The 27,852-nt window shown below is 41.2% G+C and overlaps 1 protein-coding gene across 2 annotated transcripts; it reads right to left on the reverse strand.

The window, feature by feature from the left end:
• Positions 1–358: 358 nt before the first annotated feature.
• On the reverse strand, positions 359–26,704 carry cotl1 (coactosin-like F-actin binding protein 1). Of its 2 annotated transcripts, XR_003928364.1 has the most exons (5): positions 26,279–26,704; positions 25,259–25,341; positions 18,534–18,691; positions 15,233–16,169; positions 359–370 (listed from the first exon to the last, which is right to left on the reverse strand). XR_003928364.1 is itself a non-coding variant. In XM_030053971.1 (4 exons), exons 1-4 carry the CDS (start codon positions 26,353–26,355, stop codon positions 16,059–16,061), a joined length of 429 nt encoding a protein of 142 aa, XP_029909831.1. In that variant the 5' UTR covers positions 26,356–26,704; the 3' UTR covers positions 14,876–16,058. The 2 variants fall into 2 exon arrangements, 1 of the variants encoding a protein (XP_029909831.1); XM_030053971.1 differs by lacking the exon at positions 359–370 and having other exon boundaries at positions 14,876–16,169.
• Between the last annotated feature and the right edge of the window lie 1,148 nt (positions 26,705–27,852).

The following is a 27,852-nucleotide window of genomic DNA, read 5'->3' on the forward strand; positions in this document are numbered from 1 at the left end:
TCTCTCTGGGGTCACTGGACAGGGAAGTTATTTCTAAGAAACCTGATTTAAAAACTCGTAATGAGAGGCAGTCTGATTCAAATAATGGAAGCGACTAGTCTCTAAAAATAATCTTCTAAAGAATATGATAATGTTTTACAAGTTTATATGTAAATTTGTAGTAAAAAGGTGTTTTTCCAGACTTTCACCATTTAGATCCATATCTATCTATCTATCTATCTCTCTTTGCCTTCATCCCTTTTCTCTTTCGTTGTGTTTTTCCTTTCCTCATAGATGTTTCATGCAGGTACAGGCAGAACCAGGCGATACACATGGTTCACTGACATCTGAGTGTGTATATGTACACGTTCCAATAAAAAGAGCGGCTTGGCTTGATTGCCGTCTCTGGCAGTCACCACGTTGCTCCCCCGTACTTCATCGACCGCCGACGAGTCGAGACTTGACAAGTGACTCTCCTCCTGCCTCACGTTAGTTCCTCTTTTCTCTTCATTTTGCCCACCACACGTCCTCACAGCTGTGTCCCTATATGGTAAAAGTTACACTGCTGAGTGACTGCACAGGAAATTCACCACTTGATGCACAAAAAAAGTCAAGGGAAAAAACACTCACTGCTTGTGTAGCATGACTACACCAAGTGTCACCCACAAGCTTCACATGTAGGCCGATGATCCGCTAGTTGGACCTGTTCACTCAGTTTCCAGTTTCCTACCTTCATGTAAATCAGCCACGATCTGAACGAAACCTCAGTGTTTATATATAACCTCTGCAATACCATCTACAATCCTCTTGCAGCCTAAATGTAAATGCAGCCTCTTTGTACCTAATTTCCTCTGTTTTGTCTGGATTGTGGCAGCAGGGATGACCAACCAGATTCACTGACCATTTCATGCACTGGCAAATGAGGCACTGCTTGATTCACAGGGGAAACTGTTTATTCCTGCTTTCACAGTAAAACAACAAGCCCAACAGCACCAAAGTCAACATCTGACACTGCAAGCCCATGCACATCGCGTTCATTTGCCTGAGGGCTTTGCATTTGCGCATACAAAGATTTGAATGAGAGGGAAACTCTTTTGAATCTCTGACGATTTCAGGGTTCTTTAAGAAAACCGAGCTACTTCCTCTCTGTGTGTGTGCCTGTACCACAATGTTCTGCCTCGAGATGCGGTTGAACGTCATCTTTGAATAATTGCAACAAACTGTCTGCCTGTTGTCTTGTGGTTGCATGATTGATGATGATCTAATGAAATGCCCATTTTCCCCCATAGGGAACAGCAGAGGTTTCCTCGTCTGCTATGGCTCCTGATAACACTGGAGTGGAGAGTGACTGGTTATAGAGAGCTACATGTCATACAGTGACATTCACACACCGGCTTTACTGTGTGTATGCAGCTTAACAATTAACTGAGTGATCCTCTGAAGAACATGCTGAGCATTTCCGTGGTGTGTGGCTAACAGAAATGTTGTCATGAGTCTGATCCATCAAGTGATTGATTAAATTAGAAGCAAAAAGGAACACCAACACACACACTCACACATATTTTTACTAAGACTCATATCTCATGCCGTCAGCAGCAGTGGAAGAGAACTTCTTCATTCTGGTATCTGTGCGTGCAGCTGGTTAGTCCTGCTCAGAGGATCTAGGATGTCATGACATCTTGCATGTGGGTGTAGGGACTGCATCTTGGTGGTTTGACTGTAAAATGCAACCTTGCAGGGAGAGAAAAGCATCTCACAGTGTGCAGTAATGCTCTGCGGGGAAAAATATGATGCAATTGCTCCAACAATTAAGACTAATGGTACACTGGTATACAAATTTTTGGAAATTGTCTGTTTCTGAGATAAAATTGGCTAAATCTTACATACTTTGATAAGATGAACTAGAAAACAAATGATAAAACTGATGATTGGCTAATGTTTCCAAGATATTTAATGACAAAGTTTTATTATGTATATGCATGTACATAAATCTTGCGTTTGAAAGAATACTTATATCTGAAGTGTCCAAGTGCTACCCTGGCAAGGATTAAACAAAAGAAGTCTCATGACTTATTGTGACTAAATGTAATAGGAAAATACAAACTGAAACATCACTTAAAACAACAGTTATTCAGTATGTACATGGCACTTTTTGGCTTGTCTCTTGTACACGGCATCAGGATCATCCCTTGACATATTCCAGCAGTACTCAGCATAGATGGATTCCATTTTCCTTGATACCTTTTCTCCATGGCTGCGATGTCCCGGTGAAATCGCTCCCCATGCTCATCACTTACAGCTCCACTGCTGAGATCTGTTTGTTCTCGCCAAATCATTGGAATTACAAAAGGCATAGATTTTCTTTTTTTGTTGAGCCACTGATGAAGATTAGTTGTACATGTGTTACAACACTAATGTGGGGCCCAACTCTTGTCCTGATGCCCTATTTTGCATCCAAAATAAAGATGATATGCCTTTTTCACAACAGCAGTTATAACTGCGCTTTTGTGATGCAAAGGTTACCTCACCACAAATATAACAGAAGTTATCTGCATTGTTTACACAGTTTCGAGGCATCTCTGGTTCCTCAGGTAAAAAATATGAGACAATTTGATAAAAGTATCACACACTGACAATTATAAAAGCTGCTACATATGACTTAGATTACTGTTCGTTGTGGCTTATGAAATGTAACAAAGTGTATAATATGTCAAAGAGGGCATGTTCTATCAAAACATTAGCACAGATGAATATGTTCTACATTGCAGAAATGTTTTGAGTCTGAACTTGTAGCTCAGACACATACATATCCTTTCAAGTAATAATCGCTCTCTCATTACTTCGTATAGAATTTCAATATTTGACTTATTACTGTATCTTGATAACTTGAGCCAACCATCACTTTTGACTTATTTTTTCTTTTTTAGTAACTGAAAGTAGGTAAACTTTTAACTACTTTTATTCTGGAAGCATTTTGCTTGTAGACCAGTGTTATATAACTTCCTCACACTTTTCTTTCTTATGCTGTGTTTGTATTGAGGATGTTTGGACTGGTTGAACCGTGCAGTGTTTGATCCTCCAGTTTGCTTCATTTGACCAGGTGAGATCAGCGGCACACAGATAAAATAACAGAACTGAAATGCTAGAAAATGCATTTCGATCATTAGAAGTGAAAACATACTCTGAACCAACCCATGAATAAGAAGACATGGATGGTGACATGAGACTGACAGCAGCTCTGATGTTGTTTGACATCGCGTTAGACTGATAGATCTACACTGACACCATTACACGGCTCTTTCTTCACATGTTCTTCACTGTACAGAGTATAATGCCAACTTTTCCACCATGGTTAAGACAAGAGTGTTGGGTTGTATAGTCACCTGGGCATTATATGAGTCCATGCTATGGTTAAACATGTCCCGGTACCCTGTTTTGCATGTAATTATAATTATTTCGTCAAAGTAATACCGTGTTATTTCTTCCTGGCACAAGGCCTCCATGTGGGAGTTTCCTGCCAGATCTACTTTCCAATTTAAACAGGGAAACGTCAAGAAAAGAGCCACTTAATTTCCACAAAAAATGGGTACCGGAATTTGTTGTTGTTTTTATGTTGGCATAACCCACTTTTTCACGTACTTTTGTGAGCTAAACGTATTATTTTAGGAGCTGTTTTGTCGTGCTATGGAAGTAAATGGAGAGACAGAAATCCAGGATTGTGGATTAGCAGCCCAGGGGAGCACAGAGCAGCTAATGAGGAGATTTCACCACCATGTGGACTCTTACATCCAGATAATTATGCAGCCCAACACTTGACTTCAATTTTGCTTTTCAATTAAGTCATTTTTTTCTTTCACATGGCGTTTAACTTGGCAGTTTCCTGGCCAACATGTGGGCATCATGTTCCTGGGAGCAAAAACCAAAGTGAGAAACAAGACAAAATGTTTAATAACAACTCTCAATAAAGCTAAAAACATCTCTCTCATTGGCTGAATGTCTAAATACACTCATGCATGAACAATTATATCATCAATTCAGTTTGAGCTCCCTGGAGAACCCACCAAAATACCATGAAACCTGGAGATCCAGCTGCAGTCAGCAGATCAGTGCCTGAGTGCCTCTGTCTCTTGATAGCTGCTCATTTGACCCCGGGGTTGATTTAGAGTGTTATTACAAAAACTGTCCGTGGACTAATTCAGAACATCATTAACATGCACAATTTCTCTCTTATTATGATGGTCCATTCACAGAGACAGTTGGCCTGTCAGTGTAACCTCATCAGATCTGATCTTACGCGGCTGTATGAGGATCGAGCAGGCTCAAGAAATTAATAACTCTTCCTGGGTGTTAGTGATCCATGCAGAGCACAGAGTTATAGTTTAATTAAATTGAGAATAGGAAATAGATGGGGAGGGGGAGCAGCCCTATTAGCAATTAGAGAGAATGGGAGGAGCGAAGATGATTAGAATGAAAAAGATAAAACAGAGCTCTTAATGCTGGAGACATGGCGGCAGGGGGATGTAAAGAGCAGAATTATGTAAGATGCTGGCCTGGCCCAATGGAGACAGACAAATAGAGGGGAGGAGAAAAGAAAATATGTGTTGCCTTAAGGTATAAGATCCAGAGCTGGCTGAGTGCAGCTGCTGGCAGTATGACACACACACACACATGTGACACTCACAGGAGTTTGCTGGACAAACAGAAAGTCCCTGTCTTCCTGCAGAGGCCCTCCTGTCTTTACATGCACATGCGAAAAATGTAAAGCTGCTGATGTGCTGTCATATGGGCACCATATGATGCAATACCACAACATGCCATAGCATATGACATGATGCCATGCAATATGATGCAAAGCAATGCAATGCAACATGTCATTGTGATGAGTGAGTTTGAATCTGGGACGTGTGTACAATGTGACGTGATGCAGCGTGATGTGATATATGATAAGACATGATTTGATAAGATATGATGCAATTATGTTAATGATACAATACGATGCAGCAGTCATAGGATATGATAATGTTACAATACGATACTATAATGATAATGAGAATGATATGATATGGTGCAATAAAATAACAATGCAATATGATATACAATAATGATAAGAATAATAATAAAAGACTATTGCACAATAATGATACATTAAGACATGATAATGATACAACATGATACAGTAATGATAATGATGTGATACAATACATGAATGATAACAATAATATGAGGTTGTAATAATGATATGATGTGATAACAACACAATATGATATGATACAACCATGATAATGATATACTGATAACATATGTATATGATAATGATACAATACAACATGATAATGATAAAAATAAAATAGACATAATACAATACAACTCAATAATCGTATAATACAACTATATGATAAGATAAAAATATACGTTATGATAAAGATGTGATATGATACAACAATATATCATATGACACAATGAGATAACAGTATGATATAGTACAATAATGCAATAATGTAATGACACAATACAATATGATAATAATACATTGCGATAATGATTAACAATATGATATGACACGATAGTGATAATGATAGTATACAATATGATCTGATATGAAAGTGTTGTCTATAATGTCTAATATGATACAATAACACAATAATGATAATGATACAATATGATACGATATGATAATGATAATGACATTGATATTATACAATAATGATAAAATATGACAGAATAATTATAGAATATGATACAATAATGATAATGATTTGATACAATATGATATGACATGAAACCATATGATACAATATGATAACGATACAATAGGATAGTAATGCTATATGATACAATACAATAATAACATAATATGATACAATAATACAGTTTGATGTGATAAATTACGCTACAGTACATTTAATATAGTAAGATACAATAAAATGTGATGCAGCCTAATACATTAAACATAATTTGATACCATATTACACCATACAATACCATATGACACCATACTCTAGAGTATTTTATATGATATCAGAGTGTGTATGACACAAGATATAGACAGAAGATTAAAAAAAAAAAAACTCTTGATTTAATATTTCCAAAACATTGAAACAAATACAGTTTATTCTGTTTTTGTCCATCAACTTCTTTTGTTTATCATGCAGTTCAATACTGTGAAGTCTAGTACCACAGAAGGCAAAATATTATACCAGAATGGAATTATTATTTTTATAAGTTGCATGAAACTGATCTTGGATTCAGGAGATCAGAAGTAGTTGTAATTAATAAAGAAAAACTAAAGCATTTAATGGTGGCGTTACAGAGAGAGAGATTTCTGTAAGGTAGTGGTCTAACAGAGAGCTAACAGAGAGTAAAGAATGCTCTATTTTTTTCTCTTCTTCTTATTTATCTCTCTCTCCATTTTTTCATGTTTAAATTCCTTCAAATTCTCAAGTCCTCAATCTCAAATCCTATATTCGCAGCTGGCACTGATAAATCAGAGTTAAATTGGAGTAGCAGCGTTCATCTGGGGCCTGTTCCCCTCATACTGCAAAACAAATCATCATGGATCCAACGGGGCAACATTTTGACTTCTTCCTCTTCACACTGCGTCCTCTGCTGAGTCCTGATTGGTCAAGGCCGTACTTGAGACAGCCTTTGGTACAGGAAGTTTGCAGCCTATTTCAGCTTCCTGACATACAGAAGCAGATAAGGATGTTTGCTTAATTTAGCTCTAATTATAGTTTGACAAGAGCCAGCCACTAATGTGGAAATGTGAAGATGCATGTGTTCTGTTTGCGCGAATAAATGATGATGCTTTTATCATCACCGGGTTTGTTTGGAGGGCTGAATTTTGAGCCAGACACAATGACATGGCATTTCTTACACTGGCATGAGACCCACAGAGTTTGAGAGAGACAGAAAGAGAGAATGATAAAAAAAAAAAAAAAAATACAAGCTGTCAGTGGGAAACCTTAACATATGATTGATTTTGACTGATTTTGACTGACTGATTGACTGACTGATTTTGAATCGCCCAATGTAGCCAGATTTTACATTGCAACCAACCATTTTACAAATCATGCAGGGATGATAATCACGTAATCACATCATGTAATACCTCAATTTTCAAATATGAATTTTTTGGTGGAAAATGCACACAGAAATGATCATTTGCTGTGTAAAACAAACATTTCCCTGGGGGATATTTTCCAGCAGAGAGACTGTTTCATCCAATTTCAAGTGATTCAAGGTTTTTAGGATTTTAGGAAAACTAATGTGGAGGACTGTATTACAGTGATGGCATACAGGTGTGAAGAAAGTTTGAAGTTTCTGAAAGTTAATTTTCACATTGAAGAAGAATGGATAGAATCAGCAGAAACGTGAATTATATACATTTTGTAAAAATTATGCTAAACATGCAGAGTCACTGGTATTGGCACAGCATAAAGGAGACTGTAGAGTTCGACCTAAATGGCATTTTGAAGGGTGATACAATACTACTATTTTTGGTTTCAAGCGATCCATATGACGATTCTTTGGTTTTATTCTAATTTTAGGCACAAAAAATCAAACACAGTTGATCAGTGCCTCTCCACAGAATTGTGTCCTTGTTAAGGTGGGAAATCCTCTGAAATATCATGGGACACTAACACTAATTGTAACTACTAATTGTAATAAATCATAATTGGTCAAAGTGCACAATATCCACCCAAGCAGAGATGGGCGACACTGACTGACTGATACCTGAGCTTTAATATAAGGCTTGTACGGGCAGAATATCTTCTTAATCAGACTGTGAGCGTGGGTTAGCATGTGGAGTGTAAATGCACTCAGTAAACCAGGCAGATGCTCATTTGGGCTGAGAGGATGAAGTGGCCCTCAGCTCGTTAGTTTCTGACAATGGCATCTCTGTGCCAACGCTGCAGCCCTGGCACACAGGAGCATTGAGAAGTGACCCATTCACGCTCGCATTCTCTCTCTCTCTCTCTCTCTCTCTCTCTCTCTCTCTCTCTCTCTCTCTCTCTCTGTTTCTCTCTGTTTCTCTCTCTCTCTCTCCATCTATTCACAGGGCCTGGAAGAAGCTGAAAAGGCCCACCCCTACCCCGACCTCCTACCTCCCAACTCTCTTTGCTTTGCTCAGTCGCCTCAATTTTTACCCCCCTCCCCCCTAACACCCTAACACCCATTCTCTCTATCTCTCTCTCTCCCCAAAGAACGTTACTCACCAGGCTCAGACACACCATTTGCATTTTCCCCTTCATGCATTTAGCTACCACTCTTCCCCATTACGTACAACGGTAGAACTGGCTTTGATTCCTGTGTGAGAAAACAGTAAAAGAAGCTAAACTGAAGGAATCGAGTGGTGTGAGGGTCACAAGATCTTTGTGGTCTTACACTACTCCAGTTACAAACATGTGGCTACAAAACGGAGCACAGTAAAAGCTAAGGAGAGAGATTACCGCTGTCTAACAAATCATGTGTTTAAACATGAACTCAGGATCCGAGGTCGGGGTGCTGGCAAGAATGAACGGATAAAGTGCTGCAACAAAGGATGTGCATAAACCTGTAACCCTTGTTGTGACCGACTGTGCATCCAAGTTAAGGTAAATAGTGTACCGGCCTAAGTAGAGCAAAGTATTCCTGTGACCACAGAGTGATTCTTGTGTCTTCTTTTCTCCCATTTAGTGGAGAGAGCACCATCAGCCAGGGCCCCCGACCCCTCTCCCTCCTTCTCTCTCTCTCACTCTCCCTCTCTCTCCATATATGAGATGTTGTGGGCTGAAGTGATGAGCTCATCCGTAAAGCGAGGCTGTTTCGACGCCCCACACAAACAGATGACTCGGACCGCTCTGGTCTGTTCGGATTAGGACCCCGCTGGGCTGTGACTAACCAAATGTTTCATTAATTAAACAGTAGAGACAGCGCCACAGAATTGTACTGAAAGGGTTTAACTGATCAAGTGCAATAGGTTTTTCTTTTGGAAAACTGATGTCTTTATATTGAGTATCTTTGGGTGTGACTTACACTGACTTCATGTTCTTCAGCCCTCCAACATTTCCACCGGGAAAAAGGGGCTTTGCTGAGATTACGTGGTCTCCCAAAGTGTTCAAACTGGCGTGCACAAATAAAATGTTTCCCAGCACTTGTGAGGACATTTCCTAACCTTGCAGTGGCCCTGATCCTCACCACTGCAGTGCCTCACCCTTAAATAAACCCCATCCTAAAATCTCATTAGCACAGAAACTTCTAATCAAAAGTCATTGTACTTTTGCATTTTACATTAGTTTTTTTTTTTTAATTTTGACTTATTGTTTTCAATTTCAGTTTATTTTGAATTTGTTTTTAAAGCGGGCTTGCTAGTTTCATGTGTTTTTTATTTTTTTTAAATATTTAGGTGTTTTTTATTAGTTTCAGTGTAAGTTCAAGTCTTTTTTGTAAGATTCACATAACATCATACTATTTTTTAAAAAATGTACTAACTTAGGACAGATGAACAATCAAATAAACTGTCAAGAGATTAAAATTAAAAAAAAAATCTCTATGATTTTAAATTATTTAGTTTTGTGAACACACAATACAATTTTGGCTGCAAAGCCTTGTTTTTCATTTTTACTTCAGTTAAAGAATTCTCACCTAGTTTTCATTATTTCGCTTGTTTTCATTAACAATAATAATAACCTTGCTTCCAGTCATCGTGGTGCCAAGTTAGGAATGCTTCTCATCATTACTTTGTTTTACTGTTCACTTATATGTAATATTCCAGACGTCTACCTTCCTTCCCGTATGATGTGGAATTAGATTACTTCTGGTAGGACGGCGAGTAGTTATGTGAGGCTACGGTGACTAGACGTCCTGAAAAATTCAGAACAGTCCCAAATCATGAGCAGCTGTCTAAAATCCCGAATCTTGTCCTGTTTGACTGGAAAAATTAGACTAAAGCAGAGTTTAAATTAGTTCTAGCCTAATAAAACATGAAGTAATCATCATCATAACATATTCTGGTGTTGCCCTCAGACAAGCTCTGTTACATCTTATGCCTACATGAATTATGGCTCCTGTAGGGCTTTTTTTAGCTGTGTACAATTAAATAGTGCCGTTCACTGATAAACAACTTTGCATCACCGCGACACATTGCTATACTGTTGTTGGATTTTTTTAAAAAATTATGGGGGAAAATTAAACCACCCAGCATTGACACTGAGCCCAGTGACTCAGGACCTGGTGAACATCCAACACGTAGGTCTCCTCCATCTTTAAGCAGGTTGAGTTTTGAAACCACGCCCCCATCCTGAGTCACATCCGTGCTCACCTGGTCACCCCTGTGCTAAACAAGTTACAGCACAATCACTGTAGCTGGATATCCCACATACTGTACCTTGTTTAAACAATGACTCAGCACTAGCAGGCATTTTGCACTTTTGGCCACGCCCAGTCAGTGATGTCACAGCAGCTACTTCGCCATTGACAGCTGCTGAAAATGACCTGCTGTGACATCACTGACTGGGCGTGGCCAGAGCAGCAGCGTACCTGAAGGTTTGAACCCGGAGAGGGCTGTGCAGAGGAAGTTTTCTGTCGTATGTTATTTAGTGTGAACTGGAGCTGAACTAAGATGTGTCCTACTGTTATATTTCATAATAAAAAAAAATGCCAAGTCCTAAACATAAACTAAGTCTTTGTAAAGATTAGCAAAGACAAAATTAACTCAACTGAAAGTGGAATTTCTATGCTTAAGTTTTGATCAGGAAATAAGAACAAGAACACACAAACATTCTTAGACACAGGGTGAGATAAAAGACCTCTCTCTCCCTCCTCTCTCTCTCTCTCTCTCTCTCTCTCACACACACACACACACACACACACAGAGGCATACACACACGTGCCCGGACAGAGCACATGACTTGGTGTAGGCTGTAAAATATGCTGCTATGTAGAGGAGGTCTGAGGAATGCAGGAAGGATCTGAGGGGCATTGCTCAGCAGGAACTTCTCTGACAATTGTTTGGACACTCCTACATGCCCTGTGCACTAACCCCTCTCTCTCTCTCTCTCTCTCTCTCTCTCTCTCTCTCTCTCTCTCTCTCGTCATAAGAGTTAGTAAGACAAGGCCCTTATCTCTAACCTCGCTGGACTGACTGCAGTTGTCAGGACATGCAGGCCACACAGAGGACTGTAAACAGAGAAAAAAGTGAGAGAGAGAGAGAGAGAGAGAGAGGACATACGCCAGTGTGCAACTGATATGGGTTTTTAAAGGCTGATGACAACATTTTTTGACTGAGGTCTCGCTAGTAAATATTTTGCATCAGTATTCAAAATCTTTGAATGTTTGATTATTTCCATGTCAGAAAAATAAGGAATTTAGTGTTTCCCCCAGAATTTTATTAGAGTATTCTGTAATATTATTTTTCACCATGAGAATAATGTGAAAGAATATGCTCTCCTTTAACATGATATTAGGACATAGGACACCAGACACTACTCATGTATACTGTCTGAATGTCTCATCTGTACCAGTTCAGACTGAGGGTTTTAGGTTGGTATTGACCAGTTCTGTAATAAATATGTAATCAATTATCCATTATTAGCGATCCGTCAGGAGTGTTTCCTTGGTGAGAACAGTGATATTTGAGCTCCAATGGCACCAAAAAAAAAAAAAAAAAAACTCACCGAGATGCTGAAAATGCATTTCAGTCCTCTTTCAAGGGAAATTGGTTCTTTTGATGAGGTGAGGAAGTGATCAGAACAAAGTACAGGAAACAAGCCTCAAAAAAAAGAAGATGGCGCTTGGCGTGTGACAGTCAGCTCTTCCTCATACTTGGAAAGCCCAGCTAAGTCTGGACTCATGCTCATGTAAAGCTCTTCCTTCAAGAGCTGAGACAGACACATTTCCAAAACAGTTTCCATTCTGGTTTATGCCTAATGACATGAAACAAAAAAACAATACACCTAAGGACTCAATTGTAATCTCCCTAAAGACATTCATCTAATTAATATGGCCCCTTAAGACACTGTCACACCTGCCTCAACAAGCCTCAACTCCCTGCCTCACTCTCTCTCTCTCTCTCTCTCTCTCTCTCTCTCTCTCACACACACACACACACACACACACACACACACTGTAACATGAGCTTAAACTACATCCTTGACGAATTGCTTCCCACATCTTACTCATGGCAATAGTAAGTCATGATATCAGAGTTTTATTATGTAACCTGCCATTAATCCCCATAGATCACTGCAACCCTCCAGCCAATCTACCAGACGGAGGTACACACACACACACACACACACACACACACACACACACACACACTCATACACACACAGATACACACATACTCATGTACTATTGCTGGGAATCATGTTTGATCATAGGTTGACTCATACTGGCAACCATAACTCCATTACTCTGACAGCTGTGAAACCATGACACAAACACATACACACAAACACACACACACACACACACACACACACACACACACACACACAAAGAAAGAGAGAAACCAATGGTATCCGGATTTAAACATGCTATCCACTGACCTGACATAAAACAGTAACAGTAGCATTGTATTAACACTCATATTAAGTGCCTACATTTTAAAACTATCTTCATTATTATTATTATCATTATTATCATTTGTAGTAGTAGTAGTAGTATTGTTGTGAACATGTTGACTGTCCCAGATCTTTCTTGACATGCTGACTTGCCAAACGCAGCTATATCATGAAAACAGAGAGCAAGAGGCTTACTCACCATAGATTAAGTCATTAGGAAGCACTGCTGGGTGGTAACACGCTTACCGGTAATGTGATTACCTTTCCCAGTAACGAGTAGTGCAGCAAGTCCGCCGTCCAGTTAGGTACAACTCCAAAAAAATAAGTTCTTTTTATAGTCTCTCCAACTCCGCAACATGATTTGTTTTAGGGTTTTAGGTTTGTATTAGTCATCATCCTTTTCTCCTAAGGTATTTCAAATGGCAAATGGCAAAGGAAGTTTATTTTCTCTGCGTGGAGGTATGGTGTCGTCTTTGATGTTATCCTGTAGAAGAAACAGGGACGTTGCCCATTGTTTAGTTTCCGCATCATTCCTAGGAAAAGAGACTTTGCCTGTTTTGGGGGGCATATGGGAAATTTATTAACCAATAGCATAATTAATTACAACTCCCAGAGATAAATAGATTAACTATTAACACCGCTTTTGAAATGAATGATAAGGAATGAGTAAGGGGGGTGATGGGTTCAGCCCTGTTGGGGTGGGTGGGCTTGCAACGAAAGGGAGGCAGCAGCAGATAATGAACACGGGGTTGTAGTGAGGGTGTTATTGAGACGCCGTACAAACCAGAACATTGCAGATTACCCCTGACAACCTGCCCCCACCTCACTCCCCCCTGATTGGTTGGAGCGTGCTGGTAACGGTGGCCATGGCAACCCCTGGGAGTCCTGTAAGCTCCCTGAGACGGTTGCCATGTGGACCTTGATGTCGTTCCGCACCAAAAGGCTCCCATTACCTCATCATGCTCTCTAAACATAAAGGGCTGTATAGAGCACCGGAATGCAGTTCTTTAGGCTCGTATAATAACAGAGACCTCGATGGTTCGGTAGGAGCATCATGCTGGAAATGACCCTTTTAAAAAGGTTTAGAAATTCTCCAAACTAGCACAGTCACTGGTCTTTTTATGAGCAAGTTCTTCTGATTTGCCAGCTTTTATTTTAACCAACCAGATGGCTGTTTGAGTGATTACAGCTCAAAAGTATAATGAACCACTACCTTAACCAATGAACCCTTGAGGAACCCTCATTCTTCTAGGTGAAGGCCAACTGAAAAAGACCTCACCACCACAGATGAAACCAAACTCATTTAACTTAATTCATGTCCTTAGAAAAAGACCCTTTTTCTATATCCATGTATGCTTCAGAGACACACAAAAGAGACTTTGAGAGGCAAGTTTTGGAAAAAAAACATCGATTTTTTTTATTTTGAAATGATTGATCTTGTGCCCATTCAGATCCTTTTTTTCTTTTTTGTTTTTCTTATTTTTTGAAAATCTCTTCCTCCAATGAAGGTGACAATGCTGTCAAGAATGAAATCAAAACGGTAAAACTCTTCAGAGAAAATAAAAATTATCTCAAAAACAAAAACAAAAAAGTACAAGAAGAAACATTGCTTTTGGGGTAAGGGGGGCGGAAACCAAATAAAAAGAGATGCTACAACCGAGAAATGGCTCCATCTGGGTTTGGGATGATGAACTTGCTCGACCGGACCGTGAGCCACGGGCCGGTCGAAGTCCCACCCCCTTGAGTGGAGGATAGCCAATCACAGTGTAGTGTCCACACACTCCTATGATGCCCCTCTCTCCATGGGAGATTAAGGCAGTCAAACACAGTAGGTTACAGTACGCATGGATACCTTGAAGTGGTAGCATGTAACATGGGACACCAGGAGAAAAGACCACCATTCTCAAATTTCTTTTTCCAAGTTTACAATCACGAGGACCTGCCAAATGCGGAGCGTCCCATTCTTGACTACAGATGCTGCTGTTCATTTATGTTCAATCAATGCGTTCATCGTTTATTTGAACCTTCAGATGTTAGTCTCACTCCTTGCTATGTGCGGCATTTCTATTTCTCCTCTAGGCCTCTGCAAGCGCTGAACCAGTTTCTGTGGCTTTTCAGTTGCTCACCAAGCGGTTTGGATTACAGCGATGAAAGAGGTTATGGCAAAAAGCACTAGCATGAAAAAGGTGGTGGACGGGCTGGAGACCCAATAAGAATCCCTGTTAGAGCTTTCAGGCTGTAATCCAAATGCAGCTACCCAGGTAGAGATGGAGAAGTCATTAAATGTCAATTTGGCAATAAGACACAAGCTTAATAAAAGCAAGCAACCAACCGCTGCCAAAATAAGTTTGTTGAAAATGGAGATCTTTTGCCCCTCTAGGTTCAGTGTATCATGACTAAGAGCATGTTCTGATGTCAAAGAAATCCTTACAGGTGAAGAGTTTCATTTCAAAATGAGATGCTTTTGTTCGTTGGATTTTTTTTTTTTTTTTTTTTCAAACTTCGGCACATTCTTGGACAACAGGTTGTTGGCCTTAAAGTTCATTCTGAGGAAATGTATGTTCATTGTATTTATTCACTTTGTAAAAATTGCTTCCCAACTTGTTGGGCTATTAGCAAGACATTGTAGGCATGATCAATATGTGGCATTTTGGAGTGAAACCCTTCAGATATTCACATCCTCATTCCTTGTAAAGAGCGCCCCTGACATCCTGATGTGACCTCATATTGCTGATTGTTGCTTCAGCTCTACGGCAGCCCAGCTGAGATGATGAGTGTGAGATGATGATGCACAGCACAGTAGATAACCAACCATGACCTGACTGGGGAGAGGGCAGGATTGAGGAGAGCGGCCTGTTTGTTGGGTTCAATGCATGCCTGTCTGTCTGCTGCAGAGGTGCACTGACAGCCTCTCTAGAAACAGCATCAGTGCCAGTCCAGCTCCAATGTACTCTTACTCTGATCAGCAAATCAAGCTGTCCTGATATTGATTCTTGACTGACATGCACTTTGGAGCAATAAAAAACTTTTCAAATCGGATGAAAAATGCCTCCTGTTGTGAAAATGCTGACTGCTGTTTGTTAGTTAAAGATATTGTTTGGAAGAGGAGGCAATAAAGGACGCATGACATTCAGCTTTATTACGGATAGGCTATCACACTGTATTATTTATTGGCAGATATCTCAAGTAGAGCACTTAGACTGGTTCTGAAAACTGCTATCGGTGCACCTCTACTTTGTTTGTGTGTGTGCGTGTTTTGTGTGTGCTTGTAAGTGAAGAAAATCTTTCAAAGTGAGGGCGTTTTGCCTGCCCTCACTTTGAAAGTGAAATCTGTGTGTACCTATTGATTCATTTCCCTTTCACTGAGGTGTGTCCACCCCAGCCAATACCACTCCCCTGAGTCCCACCGTTCCCAGTCCCAAACAGATAGCAGCCCTGCCCACACATCTCCCCACCCCCACCTACACCCATCAACCCCCCTCCCCCAACCCCGACCCCAACCCCTTCCAGTGGACTGTGGCTCGTTGGCCCGCTCTACTCGGCCTGGGCGTCGTAGTTGGCACCGCCTGCCTTCTTCAGCTCCGTGCGGATGTAGTCCTCGTCCAGCTCCCTCACGTCGCTGATCATGAACTCCTTAGCAAAGTTCTATGGAAACACAAAGCATGCGAGGAGTCAGAAGATGTAATGTTTTATGCACTGCACAGGGGAGGGAGGAATAGGTACTAAGTGCCATATGGCCCTAAAGCTAATATCATTTGCCTATAAGAGACCAGTATACCCAATTTCCCCACGGAGATCAATAAAGTATTTCTGATTCTGATTTATTGGTCAGTGTGATGAACTGTACAAGCCTGGGAACCTGATGAATCTGTGAGCTCATCATACTTGCTCATAAGGTCTATCCAGTTGCGTCCAGAGGCATTTTGGCCTGCAGCTGTTGATAACACCCCTTGGAAATCAAAAATGAACTGAGAGGCTCCAAGCAAATTCGTATTTGCAAACTGGTCTGGCAATCTCAGGCTAGATGATGGAATTTTTACTTTCAGTCGTTCTGGGAAAGATGACACAAGCTATAATCTAAATGTCAGAAAAAACACACATAAACCAGTGTCTTTAAAGAATTGGTAAGTATTGATTAGTATTGGGCAAACAATTACCAGTCTTTGGCGTCAGTTAATATTGGCCATATTTCATACGGTTTGACAACAAAAACAAAGACATGCTGGTAATATTTTAATGTAGTAAATAATGGTCATATAGCCATGATTAAGACAACATCAGGGGAACAAGCAGCTCTGACATGTCTGGGCAGTCATGAGGGATGGATATTTGACAGGCAACATTTCAGAATTTCCAAAGGCACTTTCCAAGTTTTGGACGGTGTGACTGAAGCAAGCCTTTCGGATTATTTATTTGGCAAATTTTGTCAAATAAATAATGCAACATTACAAATATGACACAACTAAATTTCAGTAAATACTTGGAACTGCTCTCCAACTCCCTGGCAAGAAGTACTAGAGAACAAAAAGAGCCAGGATAAGCACCACCTGCCTCAAATTGAGAGAGAGGTGTATATGTACACAGTTGAAAGTCATCTGCATATAACACACCACTAATAAAATGCTGTCAACATTGAGGTAAAAATTTATGACGTCAAGATAAAGGTCTCTAGTTGCACAATGAAACGTTGTGGGGCTTTGCACTCACCAAGCAGTAAGCAGCATTTTCATGAGGTGCACAGTTTTTTTTCTCACCTGCAAATCTGATGCATTAACTGAATTTGTGTTTGACCCACCTACCAGAGCAGACCACATCAACTGCACCAAACTGTCTCTGTGTCTCTGTCTCGTCTGTTAGCCTCTTCTTTTAATGTTAATGAACAGTTTCCTACACTTGAAAACTACTGTCCGATGACCAGAGCAGTATACTAGCCAAATGTGTAAATCTCCCCAAGGTTCATTTAATTTAGGGAGTCTATCTCAACTCCCACACAAGGACATCAGTTTCCTGTTAGGAGACACTTGTGGCGGATCCGCCCAGGACCGTTCTTTCTAACATGAACTTGTCAAAGCACACTATTGAAAGGGAAGGAAAAGAGGAAATTTGGTTGGTCATGACTAACACCATCTCCCACACCAAGTGAAAATGCACACCATTTACGCTTTGAGCATCTGAGTTATATCTTGATATGGCTTGTTCACATAAATATGCCACTATAAATATACTCAAGACTCAAACACCTGTAGAAGTGCTTTCAGATGAATTTTTACAAATGTAACTGCATCCATCTATGAAAGATGTATTTGACAAAAAAAAAAATGTAATTAATGGAGCTGCTTGATTATGGCAAAAATCATAATCACAATCATTTTGTTCAACACTGAGATCACGATTCTATAGATTCTATAATCGTCAGATACCAAATTTGTAATCAGAAATAAAATTCAATTAGTCATGTGATGCTGCCTTGCCCGAAAACAGAAACATGTGTCTTCACAACACAATAACCATGGAGGCATGTGGCACAGCACATTCTGGAAGTACTAATCCAGTCCACCTCAGTGAGAGCACTTAACTCAATCCCAACTAGCTTTGGCTGCCCTGTCATGCCCAAATAGGACAGAGGTAGCATATCTATGGCAGCTACAAGGATTACAGATGTGGTTGATCCCATCAGCCACTGTCTATGGTATATTTTCTACCCTAAATGTTTTTCTCTTAATCCGTTCTCTTGATTCCAACTGTGAGCTGTGTGCCTCTGGCCACACAAAAAATACAAAACAAAAAATACAAAACCCTTTTTTCCAATGCCTTCCACTTCCACTCAAATCTGACTGATATCTATTCTCCACGCTACGTCCAACAAATAGGCTGCTTTACTTTTGCAACCACCCAACTTCCCCCCTGGGATCTTTACAGCTCCATCCCATTAATCATGATGACAACATTTGGCTTCTGTTACTGTCACCCCTGTTTTAAGCAGATATGTGAAAACAGAGAGTCACTGACCTGCACAATGTCTTTGACCAGTGTCTTGTCGGTGCTGATCTTAGCCCGCTGCAGCCCACTGACGTTCTCCCCGATCCAGGTGATGAGGGTGAACTTGGCTCGTTTGCTCATGGCGTCACCCGTCGTGACCCGAACAAACCCGAACAGACGAGCATCATCTGATTTGGGAGGGAAGAGTGGGGAGACATTGAGTAATGAACTGAAGAGGGAACAACCACTTCTTCAATGCACTTGTAAACTTAAAACAGAGAACAGGGACGACCAAGAGACAAGGAATCAGCAAGTCAGTGAGGTAACTCTTATTTAAAGGAGAGTACCCACTGCTCCAGCCTTCCTTTCACTGTTATTGCAATCATTTTTACAGAAGAGTTCAACTGTGAAGATGCATGACAGAATCAGATGAGTCAGATCTGAATTCATGATTACTCGGTCATTGCTGCACCATGTAACAACACGTCTGTCACTGACTCAAGGGGAGGTGACTAGTTTCATGTAAGGATTATGATGAAAGATCCTGATTAGAACCGTTTTGGGCGAAAACAGGCAAGAGACCTTGGTACAGGACACCACCTAGGACCTTGGAATGAAGGAGCACAACAGTGGAGGCTAAACACGATGGTCGCAAATGGTTTTTGATCTGCGGTACCTTACAGATCTGAGACGGCATGCCTTTAAAAGAAACCTAACATAACTTGTCTTGAGGCTGCTTCCTGTAGCATTTTCACTGTTTCAGTTTGGACATTGGATGTTATGTGTGAGAGGGAGTTTCAGTGGCACTCCAAAGAGCACAAATTCAAACACAGGGTTCGCTTGTTGTGGCGCCACTGCTCTGGCTGATTCCCAAAAGCCCAAGCCGGACTGAATCTGTGTGTGGGAAGGCTGCTGGAGTTTTCAGGTCAGTAGACTAAAGCAGTGAGATCTGCTGTGAGGCCCGAAGTTGCATCACAAATGTTAGACGAAGAGGAGAGACACCCAACAAGGAAGGAGCTGGTAATTGAAGAGTCTGATGAGGTAGATTTGTTTCCAAATTTAGCCGTGACACAATAACACCTCGTCTTTAGCTCCAGTCTTCACCCGAAAACACTTTAAATTTGTAGCTTTACAAGAGTCAGCTCAGTTGAATGCACCAGGGCTAGCTAACTAGCCAGCATGCAAATTAAGCAAAGCAACCAATACTAAAGGGATACTTCACCCATAATGCCTAATTGTTGCATCCAGTACTCACTGTGTGCTGCCTTCAATCTCCAACAATGAAAGCTTTTCTTGTAAGCTTTTCTTCTGGTAAATTAACATTCCAAAAATAAAAATGCATGTGCTTGTGCGTGCATGTAAGATTTGAGTGGAAACCCATTTTTGGGAAGTACTGAGCACACGGGCTTATGCCAGAGACTTGGATTACACAGCAAAGGTGAGCTTTTTAAACAGAGCTTTTGATAGCATTTCGCTATTGGACAATCATGAAATTATGAATCCAGATTTTTCCATTGGATCAGAGGTGGCTAGTATTTTTGGAGTATGAGTTTACCATGAAGGTTTGCAAGTAAAACTTTCTTTGCCATGGGGATGAAGGCAGCACATGGTGAGAACTTGAAGTAAAAATTGTGCATTATGGGTGAACTATTCCTTTAAAGTTCGCAAGCAACTGCTGGCCACTACTAACACTAGTTTGAGGTTTTACTAGAAACAAACATTTGCTATTGCACAAACCATTTGCATTGGGAAGCAGAACCTGCTGTTCACCACTTCTCTGTTCACTTGCTTGCTCATTCTGTCTCTTTCTCTTAAACAGTCGTTCTCTTCCTATTCATCCTCCTTTTATTCTCACCCTGAATTTTATTTTTTATTTTTTTTGCCTCAGTAAATTGCATGACTTTGACTTCCAAGCAGCAGATACTTTGCTCACAAATAATAAATATTCACAAGCTGTCCTCTGCACCACGTTGGCTGTTGGCGTGTGTACTCATTATGTAACCCAGGCGATAGAAGTCTCACTTGTCGTCTTCCAGATGTTCCAGTCTCTGTGTGAGTGTCCAACAATCTGCCCCCCCCCCTAACAACCGCAGAACAACTGAAGGGCGAATTGGTCCTAGTCTGTAATGAAACACATACACTTGCTGCTTAATGGTTTTGTGCGATGTGATGATAGATCAGTCAACCTGACCGCATTTCCACCAGCGCTGACATGCATGCTGGGTCACCAGATGGAGCAAACGCACACAAAATGTAGATATACACACCCAAGTAACACTGAGACGACTGAATCATCCAAAATGAAAATGCACATCAACGTGGAAATGCACCAGGACACAAATTAAACAGTGGCAGACATCTCAGTGAGTATCACGCTTAACATGGATTAGCATACAGTTCATCAATCCAGTCTAACATGGATTGTCAGGACAAAATGATAATGCCGTACTTGAGAAAATTTATACAAACAAACAGTCTGATCAGTCTAAATCACAAAGTGGAGCTTCAGCAGAAGGGGTGCGTCCAATCCAAATGTGTTAAGAAGACGAACATTCACCTGCCTGGCCCAAAGGTATTCTGGTGTCAGCTATGGTCACATATTCGCCCACAGGACAGGATGAATAGAAACTTGAGAGAAGGCTGAAATCCAAACTGTTCCCTAAACAGCTGTAAATTCCACTTAGAGAGAGCTGGACCCACTAGAGTTAAATCTTTTGCCTCTCCCATTCCTTTTTTTATATAAACACTGAGTGTGCAACGCGCATCACCTCACAGGATTTCTGGGGATGAAAGTTCAGAATTGTAAAACTACCAACACCAAGCATGGCGGTCAATAACAGGTGCACACAAGGCCAGTGGTGCACCTCTCCTCCACTTGATAGTGAACTGACTGACTCCTTGCACTGCTCACTGCTCACTGTTCACTCTTATCTCTGTTTACCTGTGGGAGCAGCTAATAAAAACTTTCCTGGCCGAGTCTCAGAGCCACTGTTCTTAGATCCCACCGGCTGCCCATTAACAAGACCAGTCATTGTTAAAGAGCCTTATCAGCATGGTGACAAAGGACATCTCCAGTTTCAACACCCTGCCTGTGGTAAAACACACACACACACACACACACACACACACAGTCATCTGATGGTGTGTATGACGCACATGCATACACAGATTCAGACCTGCGCACAGTTACCTAATAAACTGCTACACACATGCATGTAAATGACCTCCTCTTACAGATTAACTCCACTAGAAACTCACACTGATTTAGAAGTGAGACTTTTTCCTTTTATGAGTTAACAATGCACCTGTCCCATCTGTCACTGCCACTCGTTTGAGGAAGTATGTGAAAGGGGAAAAAAAAAACTACCATTCAGATTCAATGGCCAAGCGCTGCCATCCCCCACCCCCCCACCTCTAAACCTGGAGCCAGCCCAGAGGGCACCGACTCCCTCTGGCAGAATCTTGCTGTTCCGTCTGTGCGCGGGTCAGAACGGTCTTTTTCCTCTAAAGCGGTGCTGACACTGCAAGCCAAGCACCCCCCTCCCACCTCCTGAAAGAAGAAAAAGAAAAAAAAAAAAAAAAAAACAACTGCACTATGACTATGATGATACAGCAAAAAAAGACAAACTGGTGGTTGTCTGGACAGGGAAGGGAAGGAGAAGGGGGGCTGTTCTGCAAACGCTGACTTCATTTTAGCGAAAGCAGGCAGTCAGATCTTTCTGCACCCCCCCCCCCCCCCCCCCCCCCCCCCCTCCAAGGAGACACAGCATCACTAAACTGTACATGAGTGTCATTTGGGCTGTGGCACCTCCCATTCATGGGCCCGCATGAGTCCAGCAGTTTTGACGAAGTAAAGTGGAGGGCGAAGAACGAGCAAAAATCCCCCAGAACTTTCTCAGGAAGCCGCATGTTGCCGGTGATCCCTCCAAGACACTTTGGTGACCCAGACTGGGCTACACCAACAAGGATTCATTATCAAACCAGATTAAATCACCGTTTAGTGGTAAATTATGTTGCACCAAACTTTACAAACTGGTTTAAAATGAAGAAGAAAAAAAATAAACATCTCTTTAATCCTTCATTTAATTTCTATTCTAAATATCTAAAAAAAAAAAAAAAAAAAAAAAAAATCTAAATGAACATCACCATCTTGGTTTAACATTAGACCTTTTTAATTTTGGTTTAAATTTCTAAACTTGGATTTACAGAACCAGGATTAGTTTTTCGTCAAGCTCTGCTTCATTCTTTTCCTCAGGTGGTAGCCTGGAGGGGATCTGGTGTGGTTGTGTGTGATTATGTGTGATTATGTACGTGTGTGTGTGTGTGTGTTTCTGTCCACAACTAATCTCACAAACCACTTATCCTGTCAGCCTAATGTTTTTGTCCAGTTTGGACTGTTTGCTGAAGAAGCTCCTGTGGTTGCGGTGATTCAAAACCTTTGAAAAAAAAAAAGTTTGTTCTCACGACGTCTGCTCCCTCTCCTCATTCACTGTCTAGCACGTTTGACCAGTGCTGCTCTCTCTCTCTCTTGTGCGTTCGCTCCGATTGTGGGTTAAAAAAGTCAAGTCAAGTCAAGTCAAACTTTATTTATATGGCATATTTAAAAACAACTAAGGTTGACCAAAGTGCTTCACAGAGTACAGAATTAGTAGAATATGCTAAAATACGATATACCAAGAAAAGAATAATTTCAAGTCAAGATAGAAAAGATAAAAAGATAAAACATGGAGAAACAAAAATCATGTTGGGATAAAACATGCTCGTCATGAAGGGAAGGTCAAGGAAAAGAGTCGAGTCTTCAGCAAGTGTGTTGCATTTCTTTGGGCAAATTTATAAAACTCTGTTGATGATAGAAGTCCACAGAACTCAGAGGAGACACACACAGGGTGTGTAGAGTGACGCAGCAAACAGGGTGTGTGTATGTAAGTGTGTGTGTGTGTGAGAGAGAGAGAGAGAGAGAGAGAGGAAGAGAGAGACCTTCGTAGTAATTTCGAGGCTACACTCAAGAGGCTTTGGGAGTTTATGATATATTTGCTGTGCTGTGCTGTGTTATATTTGACTCATACAGTAAACTGAAAAGCGTTTGGCATTACAATCAGCTGCTGAGTCTCTAGCGCGTTTTGCTCAGCACATAGGGTAGTCCACAGTGCAGAAAAAGGAGAAATACACCTAGCAGAGATGTGTATTCTACTGAGTTTTAAATCTGGATTTATTTATTGAAAACTTAGTGTAGCTAAACTCTGATTAGAAGTAATCTTGGATTAAATTAATCATTTTTGGTGCAACCCGGCCCTACAGTATGCCTATTAATTCAAGTAAATAAGTCACCAGTCACCCCTGCACATTGCCCATGGTGATGTAATCGGCATGAGCCTGACAGGAGGTTTTGCGTAACGCAGGAACTTCTCAGGAATGATGCTCCTGCCTTTCTGCCTGCAGGAATCTCCCTGGTTTGGTGCACCAGCGTGCGCACACACACACACACACACACACACACACACACACACACACACACACACACACACTCACACTGCAGCTGAATAACATGAGGATGGTAGAAGGTAACAGTCACCCTGCATAAGCCCCTCCCACACTGAAAGTTTTTTTTTTTTTTTTTTTTTTTTTTTTGCCAGAGTTGCCTTAGAGCTCCAACTTCACCCCTAAATATGGAAAACAAAGCCTGAAGAGAGAACGTAAGACATCCGATACTGTTTGTAATCCACCGCAGGCACCAATGGGACAGGTACCAATTGGGCTGCAATAAAGCGTGGTAATAAATAAGCTATTTCAACATAGGAATGTGAGCCCTGAAACGTTAAGAGGGAGAGAGAGAAAGGGAGAGAGAGAGAGAGAGAGAACAGCCCAGGGCCATGAGCTTTAACAACACCAAGCATCAGGAACAGCCACACCCAACCCAACATCTGAGTAGATGCTTTACTCTAGAGGACACGGGGGTTGGGGGGGGGGGGGGGGCTAATTACATCTGAGTGTTAGACAGATTTGCTCTTTCTATATCCAGCCTGCACCCATCAGTTATTTTCAGTCACTCTGAGTCATTATCTGAGTTTCTGCATGACTCTCTTTTTTTGTGTGTGTGTAGTTGTTTTATTTTCTCTTTGCACAGACACACGCCGCTCCGTAGAGGTATACATAGAAGTAATGATAGCTGCTGGAGGCCTGCTCCTTCATTAAAAACACACAGCAGATGTTTATTGTATATGTATTTTCATCATGTTTACTCGATGGCAGCGGAGCAGTTTGAGATGGAAAGTGGAACTAAGGAAAAGAACAATGAAAAGAAAATGCTAGCCGGGACAGCTGAGAAATAAAATGGCATGGTCCTTGGAGGAAAGAATAACTGTTGAGACTTTTTCCAGTGTAATTCACTGGTAAAAACTCAGAGAACTGAATCATAATGTGCGGTTATAGTCCTTTTCCAAAAGGGTTCACAATCATATAAGCGCTTTTCCAGTGTTGTTACAATGCTGAGGGCCAGTGGGTGACAGCGCAGAAAGAGTCTTAAAAGATTAGTGTCCTGGCAAGTTAAACTAGCAGGCAAATAGGCCATTAAACAAGTACAGAGATGGAGCATGCAGGCCACACACACACACAGCACAATAAAGAAAACCTGGGAGCATGAGCAGCCTGGAAACAAAATTACACCCATTCATTACAGTGGCTGAGCTTGTGTTACTGTGGTGGTGCATTTCAAAATAAGTTGCACACTGTTCAAAAGAGAGAAGTGAGGCCATTACCTGTGCACTGCCTCTTGAATTCCTCATAGTCAGTCCCTTGTCCTGCAGGCACGATCATAGAGCCCTCGTATTTAAAGGCAGCCCTGGAAGATGCAGAACAGACCATGTGCATTAATCTGTGGCATTTAATCCATTCATAATCCAATCTTCTGATCTGTTGATTTGTTATAAGCCCGTCATGCCCGTCGCACCAGCTGCATTTTGCAAAGCACGGGGAAGCGATCTAGGTAATAAAACGCCGTATAAAGGCCCATATGCAAGGTGTCATTGTCCGTGCCAGCCCATACATTGGTGTCATTACTGTCCCCCTGTGGATATAGGACAAAGGAAATTACTTCTGCGCCGCTGGCTTCGATATCACTGCAGTTTGGAGCCACTAAATGTCATTTTACCGATCAGCTAAGATCAGAAGGGTGGCAAGACAGAACGGGTATGTGGTCCACCTATTGATATAAACTCGAAGACGGTGTATCTTATCCTTGTTTCCGAGTGTGGAAACAGGGATGGTCTCGATCGCAGATTAGTCCTAGTGTGTTCCATTCTACTACTATGGACAGACACTCCATTTTAAAAAATGGCAGTTCAAAGTTTCCTTGCGTATCGGCAGGAGCACACACCCCATCAAATACAGCGAAAGGCCCTCCCTGTGAGCTGAGGGGCATCTCTTTAATTCGGCATACATGCCAGACAACAAGCTGTACTTACTTCAGCGGCACTAGAACTTTTAGCATAGGTCCGCCTCTTATTCCCGCTGTCGCATTTGACAAAAATGCACTGCGATAAACGTTAGCGAGCGCTGCGAACCAATTCTAAAATGTAAGATTTTGTCGACATATGCCCTGCATGGTGCAATATCTGTACGCCGAATTAAAGAGGGGCTCCGACTCGTTCAGAAATACACATGACTCGGAATGTACAACCGGCGTACTTTTTCAGAAAAGCAAATCAAATTTAAATGACCGCATTTTCAATGAAGTTTTGTATCGTGGCTATAACGCGGAGTTGATGAGGGAGACTTACCAATTGATCTCCGTGTTGTCATCTCTGACTTGGTTGTAAGCTTCTCTGCAAGCCTCTTTATCGATCTGGGTTGCCATTTTCGGAGTTAGATAGTCGGAGTGAGGCAGTGTCTCGGTCAGAACAGGGAAAATCCACACAGATATACAGCAGCTATACAGTTAACGTTATACAATAGAGAACTATGGTAGCTATTTGTTATACAATGCGTCTCAGTGTTAAATCACGACCACCGCACTAAAGCAATGGAGCCGGTCGGACAGTTTCCCACTTAACGGAAAATAATGTCTCTTCTTCTTCTCACAGATCGGTTCATTTCCTGTATATTGCCTCTTTATGGGCGTTGGTGATGTTAGTCAATCAGGTTGCCGGCAGACAGAGAAATGCCCCCAGACGCAGCATTCACCTCCTCCCAGTGAATGGTCACCGCTGCTGGGGACCAGTGTCAAGCCGCACACTTTTTACACACACAACTTCCTGTTTTCACTTTCTAAATAAAACATCTTGGAAGTGCCTCTGAACAGTGTTGGAGGGCAACGCACTGGTAATGTTAAACGTTTTCCTAGAACTGAGCATTTTAATTAATAGCTATTTCAAATTCTACCATTATGTTATGGTCACCGATCACAAACACAACTGCTGTTGTGATTGCAGCATCACAGTGCATCTTGTTTGATAAGGATTAGCCGATGTGCTCTCAGTTCATTTAAACAAATATAGAGTCAGTCTGGATGAAAACTGGCTTAAGTTTTATACTATACTATATCAAAAATTACATCAGCTGCTTTGATGTTTTTCCCGGACATGCATGCAGTTTTAGAGAAAGTAGTGATAATAAAATCTAAGTATAATAAGTAGTGCAACACATCACTGCTCTTGGGGTCTACTAAGCTTCTTTTAATCTGAGTCACAAGTACCGAGTAATGCAATCCTTCCGAGAGACAAGCTGCATTAAACCAAAATGAAAGACAGAAAAAAAGTGATAAACTGCAAAGCCTTTATTTTGAAGGTAAAATACCGAGTTTCCTGTGTTGACGTTGCTGATTGCTGCGTATTGACGCAGCTCGGTTGGCAGTGTGGCATTAAATCCACCCTTTGTATTGTCTGTTTTGCTGCGTTATCACGCCACCTTGCGGCCCGTCAGCAGCCCGTCAGTGTCAGAGGAACAAAAGCTCCCCCCGGTCCTGCTGCTGCTGCAGTCACCTGACGGAGAAATGATGGATACATATGACAAATTACATAATTATTGCCAATTTTTAATATGCAGGACACGAAATTCTGCAATGGAGCCCAAAAGGGTTCAGGTGTGAGTGCAAATCGTGGAAAAAGTTGTAAATTAGGCGTTCATTTTCATTTTCACATTTAGAGTTCCTTCAATATGGGGCCCTATTTATGAGCCACACAACTCTCGGTATTTGTGTTAGACATATTTGCAAGATTTTTTTTTTATTATTTTATTTTTTTAAACTTATGATATTAACCATATCTGCAGCCTGTTCGTATTTTTGCGAGAAAAATGAAAACGTCTCCAGGTGTCTGTAGTTTCTGACTCTGTTCGGGGAATGAAAGCAGCTTCA

Source organism: Myripristis murdjan, chromosome 6, assembly GCF_902150065.1.
Source record: "Myripristis murdjan chromosome 6, fMyrMur1.1, whole genome shotgun sequence".
Lineage (NCBI taxonomy): Eukaryota > Metazoa > Chordata > Actinopteri > Holocentriformes > Holocentridae > Myripristis > Myripristis murdjan.